Here is a 23,439-nt window from a genome sequence, read left to right on the forward strand (position 1 = left end):
GGGGTGTCACTGCCGCCTGCAGGACTCTTCTACCTAAGCTGGCATCCGCCGAAGCATAGGTATGCACCTGATAATGCTTGGTGAAAGTGTGCAGACTGGACCAGGTAGCTGCCTGGCACACCTGTTGAGCCGAAGCCTGGTGACGTAATGCCCAGGACGCACCCACGGCTCTGGTTGAGTGGGCTTTTAGCCCTGAAGGAACCGGAAGCCCCGCAGAACGGTAGGCTTCAAGAATTGGTTCTTTGATCCATCGAGCCAGGGTGGCTTTAGAAGCCTGCAACCCCTTGCGCGGACCAGCGACAAGGACAAAAAGTGCATCGGAACGGCGTATGGGCGCCGTGCGGGAAATGTAGATTCTGAGTGCTCTCACCAGATCTAGCAAACGTAAGTCCTTTTCATACCGGTGAACCGGATGAGGGCAAAAAGAAGGCAAGGAAATATCCTGATTAAGATGAAAAGAGGATACGACCTTCGGAAGAAACTCCGGAATGGGGCGCAGCACAACCTTGTCCTGGTGGAACACCAGGAAGGGAGCCTTGGATGACAGAGCTGCCAGCTCAGACACTCGCCGAAGCGATGTGATGGCAACAAGAAACGCCACTTTCTGCGACAGCCGAGAAAAGGAAACTTCCTTCAGAGGCTCGAAGGGCGGCTTCTGGAGAGCAACTAGTACCCTGTTCAGATCCCATGGATCTAACGGTCGCTTGTACGGGGGCACAATATGACATACCCCCTGCAGGAACGTGCGCACCTTAGGAAGACGTGCTAGACGCTTCTGAAAAAACACGGATAGTGCCGAAACTTGCCCTTTAAGGGAGCTGAGCGACAAGCCCTTTTCTAACCCCGATTGCAGGAAAGAAAGAAACTTGGGTAATGCAAATGGCCAGGGAGACACTCCCTGGGCCGAGCACCAGGATAAGAAAATCTTCCACGTTCTGTGGTAGATCTTAGCAGAATTCGACTTTCTAGCTTGTCTCATTGTGGCAATCACTCCTTGAGATAATCCTGCAGATGCTAGGATCCAGGACTCAATGGCCACACAGTCAGGTTCAGGGCCGCAGAATTCTGATGGAAAAACGGCCCTTGGGACAGTAAGTCTGGTCGGTCTGGCAGTGACCACGGTCGACCGATCGTGAGATGCCACAGATCCGGATACCACGACCTCCTCGGCCAGTTTGGAGCGACGAGTATGATGCGGCTGCACTCGGATCTGATCTTGCGTAGCACTCTGGGCAAGAGCGCCAGAGGCGGAAACACGTAAGGGAGCTGAAACTGCGACCAATCTTGAACCAAGGCGTCTGCCGCCAGAGCTCTTTGATCGCGCGACCTCGCCATGAATGCCGGGACCTTGTTGTTGTGCCGGGATGCCATTAGGTCGACGTCCGGCACTCCCCAGCGGCGACAGATTTCCTGAAACACGTCCGGGTGAAGGGACCATTCCCCTGCGTCCATGCCCTGGCGACTGAGGAAGTCTGCTTCCCAGTTTTCTACGCCTGGGATGTGAACCGCGGATATGGTGGATGCTCTGTCCTCCACCCACATTAGAATGCGCCGGACTTCTTGGAAGGCTTGCCGACTGCGCGTCCCTCCTTGGTGGTTGATGTATGCCACCGCTGTGGAGTTGTCCGATTGGATTCGGATCTGCTTTCCTTCCAGCCACTGCTGGAAGGCCAGTAGGGCAAGATACACTGCTCTGATTTCCAGAACATTGATCTGAAGGGTGGACTCCTGCGGAGTCCACGTCCCCTGAGCCCTGTGGTGGAGAAACACTGCTCCCCACCCCGACAGACTCGCATCTGTCGTAACTACTGCCCAGGATGGGGGCAGGAAGGATCTTCCCTGAGATAATGAGGTGGGAAGGAGCCACCATTGTAGAGAGTCCTTGGCCGTCTGGGAAAGCGAGACTTTCCTGTCCAGGGACGTTGACTTCCCGTCCCATTGGCGGAGAATGTCCCATTGAAGTGGGCGCAGATGAAACTGCGCAAAGGGAACTGCTTCCATGGCTGCCACCATCTTCCCTAGGAAATGCATGAGGCGCCGCAAGGGATGCAACTGGCCCTGCAGAAGAGATTGCACCCCTGTCTGTAGTGACCGCTGCTTGTCCAGCGGAAGCTTCACTATCGCTGCTAGAGTATGAAACTCCATGCCAAGATACGTTAGTGACTGAGTCGGTGATAGGATCGACTTTGGAAAGTTGATGATCCATCCGAAAGACTGTAGAGTCTCCAGCGTAGCATTCAGGCTGTGCTGACATGCCTCCTGAGAGGGAGCTTTGACCAATAAGTCGTCTAGGTAAGGGATCACCGAGTGTCCCTGAGAGTGCAAGACTGCTACCACCGCCGCCATGACCTTGGTGAAGACCCGTGGGGCTGTCGCCAGACCAAATGGAAGAGCTACGAACTGAAAATGGTCGTCTCCTATCACAAAACGTAGAAAACGTTGATGTTCTGTAGCAATTGGCACGTGGAGATAAGCATCTTTGATGTCTATTGAGGCAAGGAAGTCTCCTCTGGACATTGAGGCAATGACAGAGCGGAGGGTTTCCATCCGGAACCTCCTGGCGTGCACATGTTTGTTGAGCCGTTTTAGGTCCAGAACAGGACGGAACGAGCCGTCCTTTTTTGGAACCACAAAGAGATTGGAGTAAAACCCTTGCCCTTGTTCCTGAGGAGGGACTGGGATAACCACTCCTTCCGCTTTTAGGGAATCCACCGCCTGCAGCAGAGCATCTGCTCGGTCTGGATGTGGGGAGGTTCTGAAGAACCGAGCTGGAGGACGAGAATTGAACTCGATTCTGTACCCGCGAGACAAAATGTCCGTCACCCACCGGTCTTTGACCTGTGACATCCAAATGCCGGAAAAGCGGGAGAGCCTGCCCCCGACCGGCGATGCGGAGGGGGGGGGCTGGAAGTCATGAGGTAGCCGCTTTGGAAGCGGTACCTCCATTTGCTTTCTTGGGGCGTGTGTGAGTCCGCCACGAATCTGAGTTTCTTTGCGTCCTCTGAGTCCCTTTGGACGAGGTAAATGGTGTCTTGCCCGAACCTCGAAAGGACTGAAACCTCTGCTGCCACTTTTTCTGCTGAGGTTTGGATGTTCTGGGTTGTGGTAAAGAGGAGTCTTTACCCTTGGACTGCTTAATGATGTCAGCCAATGGCTCGCCAAACAGTCTATCCCTAGACAAAGGCAAACTGGTTAAACATTTTTTGGAACCAGCATCTGCTTTCCAGTCCTTTAACCACAAGGCTCTGCGCAAAACTACCGAATTGGCGGACGCCATTGAGGTGCGACTGGTAGATTCTAGGACCGCATTGATAGCGTAAGACGCAAACGCCGACATCTGCGTGGTAAGGTGCGCCACTTGCGGCACTGCTGGATGCATGATAGCATCCACTTTTGCTAAGCCAGCTGAAATAGCCTGGAGTGCCCATACGGCTGCGAATGCCGGAGCAAACGACGCGCCTATAGCTTCATAGACAGATTTTAACCAAAGGTCCATCTGTCTGTCATTGGCATCTTTAAGTGAAGCGCCATCCTCCACTGCAACTATGGATCTAGCTGCAAGTTTGGAAATCGGGGGGTCTACCTTTGGACACTGTGTCCAGCGCTTGACCACCTCAGGGGGGAAAGGGAAACGCGTATCTTTAGATCGTTTAGAGAAACGCCTTTCTGGGTGAGCGTCGTGCTTCTGGATTGATTCTCTGAAGTCAGAGTGATCTAACAAAGCACTCAATTTACGCTTGGGATAAAGGAAACGAAACTTTTCCTGCTCCGCAGCCGCCTCTTCTGCTGAAGGGGCTGGGGGAGAAATATCCAACAGCCTATTGATGGCTGAGATAAGGTCGTTTACCATGGCATCCCCATCCGGGGTATCCAGGTTGAGAGGGGTTCCAGGAGTGGATTCCTGATCACTCTCATCAGACACATCACAGGGAGACTGATTGCGCTGAGACCCTGAGCAGTGTGAAGACGTCGAGGGTCTTTCCCAGCGAGCTCGCTTAGGGTGGCTGGGGCCATCATCTGAGTCATAATCCTCGGCCTGTGAAGCCGGGGACCCCCCTGTGGGCTGGATACATTCCAAGTAAGGGGGACCTGAGGACAGAGGCCTCGCCGTGCCCAGAGACTGAGCCCCATGCATAGATTGCAAGGTCTCAAGGATTTTTGCCATAGATACAGACATATTATCTGCAAAAACTGCAAAGTCTGTCCCTGTCACCGGGGCAGAACTTACAAGCGTCTCAGCCTGGGTCGCTACCTCTCCTGACTCCGGCTGGCGAAGCAGCACCGGGTCGGAGCATTGCACACAATGGGGGTCATCGGAGCCTGCTGGTAGATTAGCCCCACATGCAGCACACGCAGTATACACAGCCCTTTTTGCCTTGGCCGCCTTGCGTTTTGAGGATGACATGTTGCTGCTTCCACAGAGCGATCTGGGATATGCAGCCAGAAGCGCACCTCACAGTGCAAGTAATACAATAACTATATATCTGTACCCAGTACACTGATACACAGTGAGGCACTAGAGGGACCAGCACAGAAAAATCGCTTACCGCCCGCTTAAAAAGCGGGTGTGTGGTCGCCAGATAGCCCCTAGTCCAGGTCTCCCAGAGCCTTGCGTCCTTCCTCCAGCCAGGCATGCATGTAATGGCTGCCGGCGTCTCGAGAGAGGAAGGGGGGCGGGCCCTGGGCGTTCCTGGCCAAGAGCGGGAAGCCTGCTTCCCTCTGTGCCAAGTGAGAGGGCTGGAGCATGTAAATCAGGCTCCAGCCCTCGTCGCTGCTAGCGAACAGCGTCTCTCCCCTACCCTGAATGACAGGGTGGGGGCGGGAACGAAACGGAGCTGCCGGCGTCCTAGGCCCAAAAAGCCGGGGACTAAATTTATAACCGCCGCCGCCGTAAAAGCGCGGACGGCGGATCCCCGGCGCACCACAAGTCACAGCAGCGCCGCCCGGTCCAGAGGGGGTCGGCGCTGCGTTCCCAAACACAAACAATCCCCCAGTAATCTGTAGGGACACCAACTCCACGTTGCGGTCCCCGGCGCACTACAACACCCAGCCAGCCCGGAGTGTGTCTGTGCCTGCCGGGGACACAGAGTACCTGTATGATGCAGGGCCTGTCCCTGATCGTACTCCTGCTCCGTCTCCATCAGGTTCTAATGGGTCTGTGGATGGAGCCCGGCATCAGAGCTGAGAGGCCGGCAGGATCCCACTTCCACAGAGCCCTACCAGGGGATGTGGAAGGAAAACAGCATGTCAGGCTCCAGCCCTGTACCAGCAATAGGTACCTCAACCTTACAACACCATCCAGGGGTGAGAAGGGAGCATGCTGGGGACACTATATGTGTCCTCTTTTCTTCCATCCGAAATAGTCAGCAGCTACTGCTGACTAAAATCTGTGGAGCTATGCATGGAATGTCTGACCTCCTTCGCACACAAAGCTAAAACTGGAGAACCCGTGATACCACGGGGGGGTATAGCCAGAGGGGGAGGGGCCTTGCACTTTTAATGTAGTGCTTTGTGTGGCCTCCAGAGGGCAGTAGCTATACCCCAATCGTCTGGGTCTCCCAATAGAGCGCTGAAGAAATAAAATTTTACCTAAAATGTTGCTCTACCCCAAATTTATTCACTTTTAGAAGAAATAACACAACAAAATGAACCCCAAAACTTGTTACCCACTTTCTTATGAACGTGCCAATACCCCACATGTGGTCAGAAACCTTTGTTTGGACAAATGGGAGGGCTCGGAACAGAAGGAGCAATATTTGAATTTTGGAAAGCAAATTTGGCTGAAATAGATTGCGGGCACCATGTTGCATTTACATGTCCGCTAAGGTACCTAAACAGCAGAAACCCCTCACAAGTGACACCATTTTGGAAACTAGACCCCTTAAGGCTTCTATCTAGGGGTATAGTGAGCATTTTGGATCCACAGGTACTTCACAGATTTTGATAACGTTACGTTGTCACATTGAAAATTTTCATTTTTTTCTCAAAAATGTTGCTTTAGCATCAATTTTTTCACTTTTTCAAGAGGTAATTCCAAAAATTTGACCCCAATGTTTGTTACCCACTTTTGTATGAGCGCGGTGATACCTCACTTGTGGTCTGAAACCTTTGTTTGGAGAAATGGGAGGGCTTGGAACGGAAGGAGCAATATTTGAATTTTGGAAAGGAAATTTGGCTGAAAAAGATTTTGGGCACCATGTCGCATTTGGAGGTCCCCTAAGGTACGTAAACAGCAAAAAAACACCACAAGTGACCCCATATTGGAAACTAGGCCCCTCAAGGAATTTATCTTGATGTTTGGTGAGTACCCTGAACCTCCAGGTGCTTTACAGAAGTTTATAACGTTGAGCCATGAAAATAAAAAAATAAAATTTTACCACAAAATTGTTACTTCAACCAGGTAGCTTTTTTTTCACAAGGGTAACAGGAGAAATTTCGCAATAAATTTCATGGTGATTTTATTCCTGAGTTTGTTGATATCTTGTATGTGGTGGAAATCAACTGTTTGGGCACACTACAGGGCTCAGAAGAGAAGGAGTGCAATTTGACTGCAAAATTGGCTGGAATCAATAGCGGACGCCATGTTGCATTAGGAGAGCCCCTGAGGTGCCTAAGCAGTGGAGGTCCCCCACAAGTGACCCCATTCTGGAAATAAGACCCCTCAAGGCTTTAATCTAGGTGTATATTGAGCATTTTGAATCCACGAATACTTCACAGAATTTGATAAGCTTAGGTTGCCATATTGAAATTTTCATTTTTTTCACAAAAATGTTGATTTAGCGACACATTTTTCACTTTTTCAAGAGGCAACAACAAAACGTGTACCCCACAGGTTGTTATATAATTTCTTGTGAGCGCAGGGATACCCCACATGTGGCCAAAAACCTTTGTTTGGATAAATGGGAGGGCTTGGAATGGAAGGAGCACCATTTGAATTTTGGAAAAGTTGAAGTAAATTGCGCGCACCATGTCACATTAGCAGGGCCCCTTGGGTACCTATACATCAGAAACCCCCCACAAGTGACCTCATTTTGGAAACTGGACCCCTCAAGGATTTTATTCAGGAGTATAGTAAACATTTTGAATCTACACGACTTCACAAAAATGTTGCTGTAGCAACAAATTTCTCACTGTTAAGGGGGCTTTACACGCTGCGACATCGCTAATGCGGAGTCGTTAGGGTCACGGAATTGGTGACGCACATCCGGCCGCATTAGCGATGTTGCTGCGTGTGACACCGATGAGCGATTTTGCATCGTTGCAAAAACGTGCAAAATCGCTAATCGGTGACATGGGGGTCCATTCTCGATTATCGTTACTGCAGCAGTAACGATGTAGTTCGTTGCTCCTGCGGCAGCACACATCGCTATGTGTGACGCCGCAGGAACAAGGAACCTCTCCTTACCTGCCTCCCGGCCGCTATGAGGAAGGAAGGAGGTGGGCGGGATGTTCCGGCCACTCATCTCCGCCCCTCCGCTTCTATTGGGCGGCCGCTCAGTGACGTCATTGTGACGCCACACGGACCGCCCCCTTAGAAAGGAGGCGGTTCGCCGGTCACAGCGAAGTCGCCGGGCAGGTATGTGTGACGCGTCTGCGCGATGTTGTGCGGCACGGGCAGCGATTTGCCCGTGTTGCACAACAGATGGGGGCGGGTACCCACACTAGCGATATCGGGACCGATATCGCAGCGTGTAAAGTAGCCTTTAGGCTATGTGGCCATGATCCAGCGACACGGCGTCTAGTAACCAGTGTCAGCCTCCTGCAGAAATGTGAGTGTTGTCCACGGGAGAACGCAGCTGCCCATGCCCACGATTTGGGTTCAGGCTGCTGTGGACTTTAGTTCTATTCTACCTGCAAAGAACACTCATCTCCGCAGCATAAATTGACATGCTGAGGCTCGGGAAGCTGCGCCACAGGTCGATTTATGCTGCGGAGAAAAGAAACACAGTGGGCACGGGATTTCTAAAAATCCTGCCACTGTGCTTCTACTGCACAACGCAGCGTTATGGACGCAGGGAAAACACTCTGCGCCCAAAACGTTCCAAACCCTGATTGTGGGCACACAGCGTAAAATGCTACAATGGATGAATGGATAGATGTCAAACATATATAACGTCCCACCCCCTTGCATATTCTAAGCTGGCGCCCTTTAGTGCCTTTCATGTGACACTAAAGGATGCCTAGCCTTGTATTTAGCCCAAAAAAAAAAAAAAGAATTAAAATAAATGACGTGGGGTCCCCCCTATTTTTGATAGCCAGCTAGGGTAAAGCAGACAGCTGTAGCCTGCAAACCACAGCTGACAGCTTCACCTTGGCTGGTGATCAATTTGGAGGGCTCCCCAAGCTGTTTTTTTTTTTAATTATTTATAAATAAATAATTAAAAAAAACAAAACAAACGTGGGGTCCCCCCAAATTAGATCACCAGCCAAGGTGAAGCTGACAGCTGGGGTCTGGTATTCTCAGGATGGGAAGAGCCATGGTTATTGGACTCTTCCCAGCCTAAAAATAGCAGGCCGCAGCCGCCCCAGAAGTGGCGCATCCATTAGATGCGCCAATTCTGGCGCTTCGCCCCAGCTCATCCCGCGCCCTGGTGCGTTGGCTAACGGGGTAATAAATGGGGTTGATACCAGGTGTGTAATGTCACCTGGCATCAAGCCCAGCAATTAGTTATGTCACGGCGTCTATCAGATACCCGACATAACTAATTGACAGTAATAAAAAAAAAATTGACAACAAAAAAAAATTTATTTGAAAAAACACTCCCCAAAACATTCCCTGATTGACCAATTTATTGAAAAGGAAAAAAAAAATCCACTGTATCCATTTGGACGTCCCACGTCGACTCTGGACCTTCTAGAATATGGGGGACACGTTCAGGGAACGTATCCCCCATTTTCTAGGAGGGCAGACCCTCCATTTGAGGAGAGTGGGTGCAAAGAATTTGCACCCACCCTCCCCGGGTCACAGCTGCACAGTGCCGAGCACCAGCAGCAGCAGCCAGCGTCCTGAACACAGGAAGCTGTCAGCTGCTCTGCACATGTGACGGGAGTCTGCTGAGAAGGAGCCGGAGGAGGGGGCCGCGGGGGATCAGCGCTCCGACAGGTATGTATGACACCGGGGAACACCGGGGGGGATAGGGGGGGACCCGGCAGGGCCTAGGGAGCAGGTTTCTGTCGTATGTGTTATGGCACATACGACAGAAACCATAGGAACAGTGTAAATGCGGCCGGCGCGCTGCTGTGCTCGCCGGTGCGCGCGGCCATCTTGGATTTTTGGGAGGGGGTTGGGGGTCGGGGGGGGCACTTTGGGGATACCGAGGGGACCGGAGGGAACCGGGAAAAAGATTTATCTCCCATCTGACATGTTTGATCATGCCAGATGGGAGATAAATCATTTTTTACCGGCGCGGTCATTTACTATAACTTGATGATCGGTATACGGTGTATACCGGTCATCACGTGACTGGGGACTGGAAAAACCGGCCCAAATCATGATCTCCAGGGTCTCAGCTACCCCCGGCAGCTGAGACCCCGGAAATTTTCTGACTCTGGGGGGCGCTAGACCCTTTTTTCCGACCGCCGTTAAAAAGCGGCGGTTTGGAAGAAGTACCCTAATTTGTCGCCGTTAAAAGGCGTATCGGCGGTCGTTAAGGGGTTAAAAAGAATGATTATTTGATTTATGTTATCATCAGCGTTGTAAGCAGGGAGCCTTTTGGATGCGGCGCAAATGCCCTTCAGCGCAGGTGATCTTATTGCGTCCTTAAAAAAAATGATGGATTTGCCATAAATAGTCCATATGTTAAATTTGTGGTGAGATATCCTGAGTCCCGTTTTCATATGACTGCGTATGCGCAGGATTTCCTATACTACGTTTTCCCTGCCTGTCATGTGATCTCTGTACCTGGCAATGGGCATTGCATCCCGCGCATGCGCTGTATTAGTGTTTACCTTTCTCTACATGATCCCTCTCAGCCTCCGTACCGCGCGCTCACACTAACTGCAGTGTATTGGGCATGCGCGCTCGCGGTGCTGACGGTGGTGTGTGATTGTTTGAATGGCACCTGATTGTGAGGTGCTGGGCTATTTAAACCCCACATGGATATGCAGCTCCATGACGCCTCTGTGGACCGTGGTGGTGTTCATCCATATAGCATTGTCTGCACCACTGCTGATTCTGATGATGTTTGGCGCCATGGACCTGCATATCTGCTGTTAATCCTACATGGGCAAGTACTTTATTCTATTGTATTGTTTTTCTATCTTCATGCCACATGATTTGTAGATCTAATTGTGGATTATTGTGCTTGTATTACATTCATTATTGGATTTCTGATAGACTGTATTTACCTTTTAGCCTCCTGATGAACCACGTATTTATATGTGGGGAAACGCGTCGAGGTGGAGACTTTATATGATGATTTGATGGTGCACCCTGCTATAAAGGATATTTGGACAGTGCCAAGATATAGCTGTTTGGATCTAAATGTTAAATTGGATTCCTTGGACTGCATTATCTGATGAGCTATCCAATACATGGTGTAGCCTGAACACACTAACTACAGCCCTAAGCTAAGTTTGGCCATCTGTGGTATCCTGTTATGTGAACCTTATGATATCAATCTATGTATTGTATTTGAATGCACTTACTTCTACTGTTATACAGAATTGACCCCCCTGGTCACTATTTATATTTGTACATTTACACTGTTGGTGTGATTTTTTTTTATCTAATAAAAATATTTTATATGGGAATAAGGATTTAATTTCACTGTTAATATATTATTCCTGAGACCCTGAGTCCAACCCATATTAATTCATTTACTATTAAAAGTAAAGAAAAAAGTTAAAGGAACAAATTTAGAACAAATACTTGGAAGAAAAAGAATGAAAAAATCTGTCAAAGTAAAAAAAACAAACAAAACAAAACAAAACAAAAAAAAACTGTGTAAAAAAGTTTACAGTGACGTTCACTACACTGATGTACTACTTATGAAGTAACTCGGTGCTGCAACAGAAATACGGACATCACTAACACTGCGACATCTGCTCCCCTGATGCGCTACCTATAAAGCTACTTAGTACTACTAACTACTATTACTTTTTTTTTCTACAAAAAATTGGACGGCATTAGCAATGTGACATCTGCTACTCTGTTTATAGAAAAAAACTGCAGCAATACCAGTCAGAGTACTGTGATGATCACACACAAACATTGAGCATGCATGCTCTGCACAAAATAAAATTGGGGTGTGCACACAAGATGCACAGACGTAAAAGGAGCCCCAAAAATATAGGATAAAATGCAGTTGGAGAGTAGGGGGATTCGGTGAGGGGAGATCAGAAGCAGGGATTTGGGAATTGCTGCTGCTGTGATCACAGATTTGTCAGTCAGCACAGCACACAGGATCGCAGGAGACGCAGCAGCAATGCACTGACCACCAATGATTTCTCTTTCTCTAACAGGTATACAGGGGAATAAAATCGCTTTGCACGCCAGATCAGAGGTAAAGATGCAGAGCGGCGGTCATTTTAAATCAACCCTTTTGGCACCAATTAGTCAGTAACCATTGCTCAGCCAATCAGCACCAAAAGGATTAACAAACAGTTAAGAGGTCACAATCAACCCATCAATTTTAACTGGTGTGAGTGGTGCTCTGTCTCAGACAATTTTATTTTAAAACGCTGTGATTGGCTGGTCAGACCTGACCCCTATAATCTGATGGTGCACCAGCACATTATGGGTGTCAGGTCTGTGCATTCCTACATGAACAGTGTCCTGGAAAGTGGATTGGTCATCGTGGGCCAGTTGAATGGCCACTAATGTCTCCCGATCTCACTCCCTTAGACTTTTATCTTTGGGTCATCTGAAAGCAATTGTCTATGCTGTGAAGATACAAGATGTGGAGCATCTGAAACAACAGATACTGGAAGCCTGTGCTAGCATTTCTTCTGCGGTGTTGCTGTTAGTGTGTCAAGAGTGGGAGAAAAGCATTGACAATAAAACACAATGGGCAGCACTGTGAACAGATTTTATAAGTGGTCATAAAATTGTAAATAAAATACTGAACAAATAAAGTTATGTTAAAACCAAGCACACCATTGTTTTTCTAGTTAAATTCTCAATAGGTTTGATGTGTTCCATGACCCTTTCCCTATTGGAAAAAATAAAGTTGGATCCAAAATGTCCGACTTCAAAATGGCCGCCATGGTCACCACCCATCTTGAAAAGTTTCCCCCCATATACTAATGAGCCACAAACAGGAAGTTCATATCACCAACCATTTCCATTTTATTTAGGTGTATCCATATAAATGGCCCACCCTTTATATAGGGCTTGTTAGTCCGGATATTTATAAAGGAATATACCAATGCTGGTGGTTCGGAGTGCATGGAAGACCGGTCAGGTTCCTTTTAAGAAAACTTTTATGAAAAATAAAACAAACCTTGTTGTGTTTGTCTCAGTTGAAATTCCAGTTGTTCAACTTGGGCTCCTAATCTTTTTGATGACTCTTCGCGGCTCATTAATTGCATTTTCATTTCCAACCCGCGTTCAATCTGAAACCCAAAAGGTACAAAGAATCAGATGCAGAGCTGCTGCTCAAAAGACTTACAGCGGAAGATACAGTGGTGAGGACACAATGTATTGGTGTGACCGTTATACATGGACAACTCCATGGAAAACTACATGATCACTTCAGAATCCCCCAAAATGTCAGCCCACTCAAAATCTGCATTAGAAATATAACAAGTAGATTCTGATTGGATGTTACATACATTGATAACTATTAGAGAAGCTCACCTCTAATTCAAGCTGTCGTTCTAGGATTTCCCGTTGTATTTTGAACTCATTTTGTTCACTCTTCCGGGCAGACTCTAGCTGATTTATTTCTTCTTGAAGCGTCAGTAGCTCAATAGACGGCTGAGAGGTTTCTGGAATATATAAGTATAGTGATTGTGTGTAGGTTAGAGGTCACTGTAATAGGTTGATCAATGGCTGCAATGGTTACGTGACAACTAGCCAAATTTTATGATAACAAATCAAAGGGGATCACAGTAAGGAGTGAGCATTCCATTTTTGATCATTACACCACTCTTGGCCTATTCAGAAGATCTTTTAAAGTAAGAGATAACCCCTTTAAGGTTATAACACAACTCATATTAGGCAGGTTATGGTTATTAACTTTATAAGCAAGAGGACATCTGCATAGAAAAGGCTGTTAAACATCACGTAATTCTGGTGTCATTTTGCGCAAGCTTTCATGATAAAAGCATCCTTGATGGAATCACTCACTTTCTCGAAGGATGAGATTTTCTCTTCTGAGCTCCGCGATTTGTGGTTTTAATATGTGGACTTCAGCCTGAAGGTCAGTCTTCTCTTGTTGTACTAGAGGATATGCTGCAAATTCTCTCAACTTCTCAGTCAGGGTTTGGTTTTGTTGAGTCAAGATAGACAACTGTGCTTTCAGGGTATTCACCTCCACCTAAATAAATACATTTACATTATAGCTTATAGTCAGCAGCATAAATACTCCATGTTGTGTAAAGGCACTAAGACTTTCTATTCAGTCCAGTCCCCCAACCACCCTGTGGGTGCGCTCAAGTAGGAGATGAGCACCTTGCCTGACAAGCTACACATTTCAGAGTAGCTTTTTGAGCAGCCAGTGGAGGTCTCAGGTTCTAGAACCCTCTCATTTCCAGGACATGTTAGGTAGTACTTCTTGAAAATAAGTCAATATAGCAAACCTGAAAATTTCACATTATCTTGTGCAATTCACTTATAATATTTGCTTCAACAGAACGGATTTCTTGGGTTGCATGGAAGACCAGAAACACATCTACTTACTTGAAGCTGCGTAGAGCGAGAGATGGCTTGTTCCATTTCCTTTTTCTTCATGTTTATTACAATCGTATCTTCCCGTAACTGTGCAGCGTCATCTACAAATATAAGAAAGGGTAAAATGGTGTTAAACCATATAAACTATTCACATTTATAAAAACAATATAAAATACTAATAGCAGACATTACCTATTAAGAAAAAAAGAGAATTTTGTTTACTTACCGTAAATTCTTTTTCTTATAGTTCCGTATTGGGAGACCCAGACCATGGGTGTTTAGCTTCTGCCTCTGGAGGACACACAAAGTACTACACTTAAAAGTGTAGCTCCTCCCTCTGGGCTTATACACCCCCTGGTGAGCCAGTCCCAGCCAGTTTAGTGCAAAAGCTGAAGGAGAATAGCCACCCACAAGTAGAACAGAGCAAGAGCCGGAACAACCGGAGACTCTGTCCACGACAACAGCCGGTGATAACACGCGGAACAAGAAATTGCCAACAGGCAACAGGGAGGGTGCTGGGTCTCCCAATACGGAACTATAAGAAAAAGAATTTACGGTAAGTAAACAAAATTCTCTTTTTCTTTATCGTTCCTTTGGGAGACCCAGACCATGGGACGTTCCAAAGCAGTCCCTGGGTGGGAATAAACAGAAAAACTAAGAAGTAGGCAGAACCTAACTTCACAAATGGGCGACAGCCGCCTGAAGGATGCGTCTGCCCAAGCTCGCATCTGCCGAAGCATGAGCATGCACTTGGTAGTGCTTCGAGACGGTATGCAGGCTAGTCCAAGTGGCAGCCTGACAGACTTGTTGAGCCGTAGCCTGGTGCCTAAAAGCCCAAGAGGCACCGACAGCTCTGGTCGAGTGTGCCTTGATCCCCGGCGGGGGAGGCACCTGAGTACTCTGGTAGGCGTCCGAAATGGTCGATCTAATCCAACGGGCTAAGGTCGGCTTAGAAGCAGGGAGGCCCTTGCGCCGACCTGTGGTTAGCACAAAAAGAGAGGTACACCGCCTAAGCGCAGCGGTGCGAGACACATAGATCCGGAGAGCACGCACCAGATCTAGAGTATAAGGCGCTTTTTCAAAGCGATGAACAGGAGCCGGACAGAAGGAAGGTAAGGTAATGTCCTGGTTAAGGTGGAAAGGAGAGACCACCTTAGGAAGAAAGTCCGGAGTCGGACGGAGAACCACCTTGTCTTGATGAAAAACTAAATAAGGTGACTCCGAAGAGAGCGCAGCCAAATCAGAGACTCTCCTGAGGGAAGTTATGGCAACCAGAAAGGCCACCTTCTGAGAAAGACGATACAAAGAAACCTCCCTAAGAGGCTCAAAAGGGGGTTTCTGCAATACCGTGAGGACCAAGTTAAGGTCCCAGGGATCCAAGGGCCGCCGATAAGGCGGAATGATGTGAGACGCGCCTTGCATGAAGGTGCGGACCTGAGCCAGCCGAGCGAGACGCCGCTGGAACAGAACTGACAGAGCTGAGACTTGTCCCTTGAGAGAGTTGAGGGACAGTCCTAGCTGCAGACCGGACTGTAGAAAAGACAGAAGGGTCGGCAAGGAGAATGGCCAAGGAGGATGGTCTGTAGCGCGACACCAGGACAGAAACATTTTCCAAGTCCTGTGATAGATCTTAGCGGAGGAAGACTTACGGGCCCGAGTCATAGTGGAGATGACTTCAGGAGGAATACCAGAAGCCGTCAAAATCCAGGACTCAAGAGCCACGCCGTCAATTTGAGGGCCGCAGAATTCGGGCGGAAAAACGGACCTTGCGAGAGTAGATCTGGACGGTCCGGGAAATGCCACGGCATCTCCACGGACAGTTGGAGCAGGTCCAGATACCAAGCTCGCAGATTGACTGAAACACTGCCGGGTGCAGGGACCACTCGCCACCGTCCACGCTTTGACGGCTGAGATAATCTGCCTCCCAGTTTTCCACGCCTGGGATGTGGACTGCGGATATGGTGGACTTGGAGTCCTCCGCCCATTGAAGGATGCGTTGTACCTCCATCATTGCCAGGCGGCTGCGTGTCCCGCCTTGGTGATTGATGTAGGCAACCGCTGTCGCGTTGTCTGACTGGACTCGAATGTGCCTGCCCGCCAACAGGTGGTGAAAAGCTAGGAGAGCTAGAAGCACAGCTCTGGTCTCCAGCACATTGATTGAAAGGGCTGACTCGGACGGAGTCCAAGTGCCCTGCGCTCTGTGGTGGAGACATACCGCTCCCCAGCCGGATAGACTGGCATCCGTGGTGAGAATCACCCAGGACGGGGCCAGGAAGGAGCGCCCTTGGGACAGGGAGAGGGGCCGAAGCCACCACTGAAGAGAGCTCCTGGTCCGTGGCGACAGAGCCACTAACCTATGTAAGGAGGAAGGCCGCTTGTCCCAACAGCGGCGAATGTCCAGCTGCAGGGGGCGCAGATGGAACTGGGCAAAGGGAACAGCCTCCATGGACGCCACCATTTGACCCAGCACCTGCATCAGACGCCTGAGGGTATAACGGCGGGGCCTCAGCAGAGAGCGCACCGCTAGCTGGAGTGACTGCTGTTTGACTAAGGGCAACTTCACAAGTGCCAGCAAAGTCTCGAACTGCATCCCTAGGTACGTGAGACTCTGGGTCGGAGTCAGAGTGGATTTGGGAAGATTGACAAGCCACCCGAATTGGGCTAGAGTGGCGAGAGTGAGCGAGACACTCCGCTGACAGTCTGCGCTGGATGAAGCCTTGACTAGAAGGTCGTCCAGGTAAGGAATCACTGCCAACCCCTGGAGGTGCAGAACCGCAATCACTGCTGCCATGACCTTGGTGAATACCCGAGGGGCCGTGGCTAACCCGAAGGGGAGAGCCACGAATTGGAAATGATCTTCTCCTATTGCAAAACGTAGCCAACGCTGGTGTGAAACTGCAATTGGCACATGCAGATAGGCATCTCTGATGTCGATAGATGCCAGGAAATCCCCTTGGGTCATTGAGGCAATGACTGATCGCAGAGACTCCATGCGAAAGTGCCGCACCTGAACATGCTTGTTGAGAAGCTTGAGATCCAGGATGGGCCGGAAGGTACCGTCCTTTTTGGGAACTAGGAAGAGATTTGAGTAGAAACCTCTGAACCGTTCCCGGGCGGGAACTGGTACAATTACTCCGTTGGCCTGCAAGGATGCCACGGCCTGTGAGAAGGCGGCGGCCTTGGAGCAAGGGGGAGTTGAGAGAAAAAATCTGTTTGGCGGGCTGGAAGAGAATTCTATCCTGTAGCCGTGGGAGATGATATCTCTCACCCACTGATCGGAGACGTGTTGAAACCAAGCGTCGCCAAAGTGGGAGAGCCTGCCACCGACTAAGGACGTTGCCGGAGCGGGCAGAGAGTCACGAGGAGGCTGCCTTAGTGGCAGCACCTCCTGCGGTCTTCTGTGGACGCGCTTTTGGGCACCAGTTGGATTTCTGGTCCTTGGCTGAGTTAGCGGTCGAGGCGGAGGGCTTAGAGGACGACCAGTTGGAGGAACGAAAGGAGCGAAACCTCGACTGATTCCTACCCTGGGCAGGTTTCCTGGTTTTGGTTTGTGGCATGGAAGTACTCTTCCCGCCAGTAGCTTCTTTAATAATTTCATCCAGCTGTTCTCCGAACAGCCGGGACCCAGCAAAAGGGAGCCCAGCAAGGTACTTCTTAGAAGAAGCATCTGCCTTCCACTCTCGAAGCCACAAGATCCTGCGGATAACGAGGGAATTAGCCGAAGCCACCGCAGTGCGGTGAGAAGCCTCCAGCATGGCAGACATGGCATAAGATGAAAAAGCTGAAGCTTGAGAAGTTAAGGCATCCATCTCGGGCATAGATTCCCTGGTGAGGGAATGCATCTCCTCTACAGAAGCAGAGATGGCTTTGAGAGCCCACACTGCTGCAAAAGTTGGGGAAAACGCGGCCCCCGCCGCTTCATACACGGATTTGGCCAGAGAGTCAATCTGATGGTCAGTGGAATCCTTAAGGGAGGTGCCATCAGCCACCGACACAACGGTCCGGGCTGAGAGCCTAGACACCGGAGGGTCTACCTTTGGGGAATGAGCCCACTCCTTGACCACCTCAGGTGGAAATGGGAAACGGTCATCAGAACCACGCTTTGGGAAACGTTTGTCAGGACAGGCCCTGGGTTTGGTCACAGCGGCCTGAAAACTGGAGTGGTTAAAGAACACACTCTTTACTCTCTTAGGCGAGGTAAACTGGTGTTTTTCTGCCAGAGATGGTTGCTCCTCTGATACTGGCGGATTGAGATCCAGTACAGAATTAATAGAAGCAATCAAGTCACTGAGATCTGAGTCACCCTCAGAAAGATCGATGGGGTACATGGAGTTAGGCTCCGAGTCCCCCGTAAGGGCATCCTCCTCATCCTGCGAGTCAGCTCTTGAATCAGAGCCGCGGGATGAGGAGGGAGAGGAAACCCTGCGTCTCCTCTTAGGAGGACGGGGTCTGGGCCCTGATGATGAATCCTCTGTGAGCTCCGGTGGACGGAGGTCAGAAGATAGAGATCCTAAGGGACCCTTAGCAGTAGAGGCACCCTGTGAAGGGGGCTGATGCATATTCATCAAAGTCCTGGACAGAAGTCCCATGGACTCAGCAAAAGACTGGGAGATAGACCTAGAAAAGGATTCTACCCAGGCCGGGGGTTCAGCCACAGGTGCAGAGGCAGCCGGAGAGACCACTGGGGGTGAGACTCCAGGCTGTGGCACCGCCAAGTTAGAGCAGACATCACAATGTGGATAGGTGCTCGGTTCAGGCAGCAGGAGCTTACATGCAGCGCATACAGTATAAAGCTTTGGAGCCTTGCTCCTCGTGTGAGACATGCTGCTGGAGTGGGGGCTCTGCAAGAGAATGAACCCCAGAGAGTATATACAGAGGTCCACAACCAGAGACCGGTTGTGGCTTACCAGACCGCTGGAAGCGGTGTTGTGTGCCCTCCAGATCCTGAAGCCCGGACCCCCAATGCACAGTACCTCAGCAGGGATGCAGAGTGCAGGCCAGCGCAGAGTGAGCCCTGTCTGAGAAAATGGCCGCCGGAGCTAAGAGAGGGGGCGGGACTTGGGGCGTTCCTGGAGGAGAGTGGGATCTGGAGGGCCATAGAGACCTACAGGGGAGGAGACACGCACAGCAGTGGGGAGTGTCCCTCCCCTGTGCAGGACGGCCGCCGGGAGGAGCCGAGCCTGTCCCTCTGCATGAGTGACATGCGAGGGCAGTGAACAGAAACTAGGCCTCCGGCAAAGCCGGGGCCTAAATTTGAGCGGCGAGGCCGACGCGCAGGCATCATCGGCGCGGTTCTCGGGCAACAGCTAGAGAACCCACCGGAAATGCCAATAAATACAGTAAGCACACTCTCCCCAAACAATAAAGCACAGGGACCCCCAATATATAAACGTCTCAGGTACTTAGCTGCTGAGACGCAGGGCCAGGTCCCTGGGGATGAGTGCTCCGGTCCAGCAGGGTCCTGAAGGGCTGCGGATGGAGACCAGTCTCCTGCCAGGCATGGAGACCGTGCTGGCTCCCACTTCAAGCCAGAGCCCAGGAGGGATGGTGAAGGAGCACGGCATGTAAGGCTCCAGCCTTGGAAATCAACCTTACAACACCACCGACACAGTGGGGTGAGAAGGGACATGCCGTGGGTCCAGACGTGAACCCGCACTTCTTCAATCTCATTCCAAAAAGGAAAAAATCATATGAGAATGCATGTGTGGATGTATGCCTCCTGAACACAAAGTGATAAACTGGCTGGGACTGGCTCACCAGGGGGTGTATAAGCTCCGAGGGAGGAGCTACACTTTTAAGTGTAGTACTTTGTGTTTCCTCCGGAGGCAGAAGCTAAACACCCATGGTCTGGGTCTCCCAAAGGAACGATACAGAAATATACTCTTTTGGACATTATTAAAATTGTAATACTTTAGCCAATTGTGCTTTCTTCAATAAATCAATATAAGGCTGTAGTCAGTCAGCCATATAACATGGACGACGATCACATAAAAATGACCGGTCTGGCCGGTGGCTCCTGCCCCGAGTGTGAGAGCTGCATAGAAATACATGGTGACATGCTGGGGTCAGGAGAGCTGCGGCCAGTGTGTGCACTACGATGCGATCCTCGTCCATCTGACTCTAGCCTAATAGTGACTAGATAGCATGTAACGCATATATTTCATTCTACCTAGGGCTGAGTGGACCCGGACTGTAAAAGTCCAGATACGCGCGGTTTCAAAGATGCCCGGGTGCTGAACCCGGGATTCCAGGTGTATGATCCGGATTCGGCACTGGAGAAAATAAAGAAGAGATAAAGAAAACAAGAATTGCATTACGTCACGTGTCACACGTAATGCAAACGGACCACACTGATGTGTTCCGTGTGACAGGCACCAGAGAGAAGACATGTGTCTGTGAGAAAAAAAAACAAACTTTTACTCACCTTCTCCTGCCCTCCTGTCTCTGCCGCTGCTGTCACTTGCTGCCGACCGCCGCTCATTATACTAGTTGAATATTCAATTCACTGCGGCCGGAAGCAGCAGCAGGGAGGCGGCAGGACCGGAGACCGAAGATCAGCAACATGGACAGCGACGCCAGGGACAGGTGAGTAGAATGTTCCTTGTTCTCCGTTTGCTGTCACGGATAACACACGGAGAACACACGTGTGCCATACACACGGCACACCAAGGGCAATACGCACCTTTGACACGTCAGTGAAAAACGTGCGTGATTTTCAGAGACGTGTAAGAGGCTTTAGGCCATAATCACACTTGCGAGGGACGCGTGTGAGTCTCAGATCGCAACACCCGGCACAACTGCACACTCTCCTGACAGGAGCGGGTCGGCCGCATGTGTTTCTATGTACTTGCACGCTCATGTTCGGAGAGCGGCAGGCCGTGACGGGTGATGTCCTACCAGACTTGCACGAGTCTCATATCGCATCACCCGGCACAGCCGCACACTCTGCTGACAGGAGCGGGTCAACTGCATGTGTTTCTATGTACCTGCACTCATGTTTGGACAGCGGCAGGCCATTCTGGGTGATGTGATGCGAGTCCCTCGCATGTGTGACTCTGGGCATCAGAATATTGGGGACCCTGCGCCGATTGTTTTATTTATTCATTTATTTTTATACCACCATACAGACCCGAAGACATTGTGCTGCTTTCCCAGCCCACCGGCCGTTCTGGCGCCTGTGATTGGATGCAGTCAGCTGCCTGACTGTCCTCCAGATACCGGGTCCATAATCTCTTTCTAGTTTTCAGCAGCTTACCAGGGTCTGGATATGGTATTGTAGTATCCTTGCATTACTATCTCTTTGTACATCACTCCCATACAATGTGAGGTTGATGGCTCCTCTTTTCCTTGCTTATGGGTAACCTCTTCTGACTATGTGGTTAGTTAGGGATTATGCAGTAGCTTATATTGGTCACTGACATGTTTCTGATATTCTTATCTACTGCTTTTGCTCAGGAACTACTTTGCAAACTGTGTCTTAGGATCAGTTTTACTATTGCCTTATATTTGACAATTTATGTGATGGGTTATACTGGTTAAGTTTTTTATAGTATTGCTTACCATGCTACCTCAGAGAGGTTATTTCCTATACTAGACATCTAGGAGTTTTTTATCTCCATCACTATATCTCATTGTCTTATTGTGATCTTGGCTACAACAACTGATCCTTTGTACTATATTGCTATTCCACTGTAACTACCTTGCATAACATATGTCTAGAGATTATATATAATTGGATATTTATCTACTGTAAGGGACCGGTTATTTGTTACAATATGTATACACCATATGCTTATGTGTGTTATCTGGGACATGGGCTGCTCTGTTTTTAATGGTTTTACTATCCCTGTGTGTTTTGTATGCGTTTTTTGGACAAAATAAAATGTATACCTTTATACATGTTGGTGTGCACATGTTTCTATTGAAGTCTTTTTTCTTCTTCTACAATTGTTATATTCCCTCATAGTTGTAGAACCCAACTTTATTGAATACATGAATATTTATTGGGTATATGTGCACCCTGTTTTCTATGTATATGGTTGCAGTCAGCTGACACGCTGACACTCAGGGTGGGAGCGCATCTAACTGCAACCAATTATATGCACCGCTGGCCGGGCAAAGCTGTGAATATTCAATTATCGGCTCCGGAAGGGAAAGCGTGACCTGGAAGGAGTGTGCCGCCATAACACAGCCTCAGTGAGTACACCACACACGTTCCTACCCCCCTATCCCTTCCACCAACATTTTTAATAGGATTCTGGTCCCCATAGACTTATATGTGTACCGGATTCCGGAGCAAATTGTTTTGTTTTTTTTTTTAATTTGGAAGGGAACTGCCGGTCCAGGTTTTTGCGAGTTCGACCAGCTCTAATTCTACCCAATAACATGGAATTAAAATTAATTCCAGTACTTCAATACTCAGTTTAAACTATGCTGTACACAAAAAAAAAACAACGCTTTCTGTAAATTCTTAAAGAGATTGTCCACTACTTAGACATTGATATACTATCTCTAGGATAGATCATCAATTTCTGATCGGCCGGGGTTCGACACCCTGCACCCCCGCCAATCAGTTGTATTCAGTGCCAGCAGCGGCAGCAAGAGGCCAGAAATACGTAATTACTTACCGGTAATGTGTTTTTTCAGACGCCATGAGAGCACCACGGAGAGAGAGGATCCACTCTTCTAGGACAGGAAACCTACTGAATGGCAGTACCTCTCCCATGCATCAGTTGGATTACAGAGCATGAGAGGACCTCCGGATAAACATTTTTAACCTAACCTACATCCAATCACCGAATAGGCTATGTCCACTGTGTTCATTACATTACATATATGCATGTGAAGATCTGATATCCAATTACAGAGAACTCAGCTAGGGAGGAACCACAGCCTCTAGAACCCTTCTAGCAAAGGTGAGATCAGAGGAGGATGATTGATCCAGCCGGTTGTGTTTATAAAAGGTAGAGGGAGAAAACCATGGTGCCGCCTTACAAATGTGCTTGATGGAGACATCGGACTTTTCCACCCAGGAGGTTGCCACCACTCTTGTAAATGAGCCTTCAACCTTTCCAGGGGTGACCTTCCTGCAGTCATGTAGGCTAAATTAATGGCCTCTCGAATCCACCTAGCTAGAGTAGATTTAGATGCCTTACAACCCTTTCCCTGGCCCCCTGGCCCTGAAAGGTGGCAAATAAAGACCTATCTAGTCTCCAAGACTCTGTGGCTTCAAAATATCTTATTAGGCATCTCCGGACATCTAGGGTATGTAGTTTCTCCTCCTTCTGATTCCCGGGGCTACTGCAGAAGGATGGGAGAACCACCTCCTGAGACCTATGGAATTTAGAAACAACTTTGGGGAGATACGCTGCATCTGCAACACAATCCTATCCTCTAGAATCTGGGTGAAAGGAGGGTCCGCCGATAGGGCCTGGATATCACTAATCTTATGGGCTGACGTTAATGCCACTCAAAGGATGGTTTTAAGTGAAAGCAACTTAATTGGTGTCGAAGCTATGGGTTCAAAGGGAGGCTCATTCAGGGCCGTGAGTACTAGATTCAGATCCCACGGAGGCATTCTAAGTCTAACAATAAGCGTTGCTCTG

The 23,439-nt window shown here is 49.2% G+C and overlaps 1 protein-coding gene across 3 annotated transcripts in view; it reads right to left on the bottom strand.

Moving 5' to 3' along the window:
* OFD1 (OFD1 centriole and centriolar satellite protein) overlaps positions 1-23,439 on the bottom strand; it is a 152,021-nt gene that overhangs the window by 75,157 nt on the left and 53,425 nt on the right. For all 3 annotated transcript variants that reach the window (XM_075336560.1, XM_075336559.1, XM_075336561.1), the window contains 4 exons: positions 13,844-13,935; positions 13,292-13,481; positions 12,800-12,930; positions 12,444-12,555 (listed from right to left, as the gene is read on the bottom strand). In XM_075336560.1, the coding sequence (XP_075192675.1) occupies positions 12,444-12,555; positions 12,800-12,930; positions 13,292-13,481; positions 13,844-13,935 (525 nt within the window). The remainder of the gene's footprint in view (positions 1-12,443; positions 12,556-12,799; positions 12,931-13,291; positions 13,482-13,843; positions 13,936-23,439) is intronic.

This window comes from Anomaloglossus baeobatrachus, chromosome 2 (assembly GCF_048569485.1).
Source record: "Anomaloglossus baeobatrachus isolate aAnoBae1 chromosome 2, aAnoBae1.hap1, whole genome shotgun sequence".
Classification (NCBI taxonomy): Eukaryota; Metazoa; Chordata; class Amphibia; order Anura; family Aromobatidae; genus Anomaloglossus; species Anomaloglossus baeobatrachus.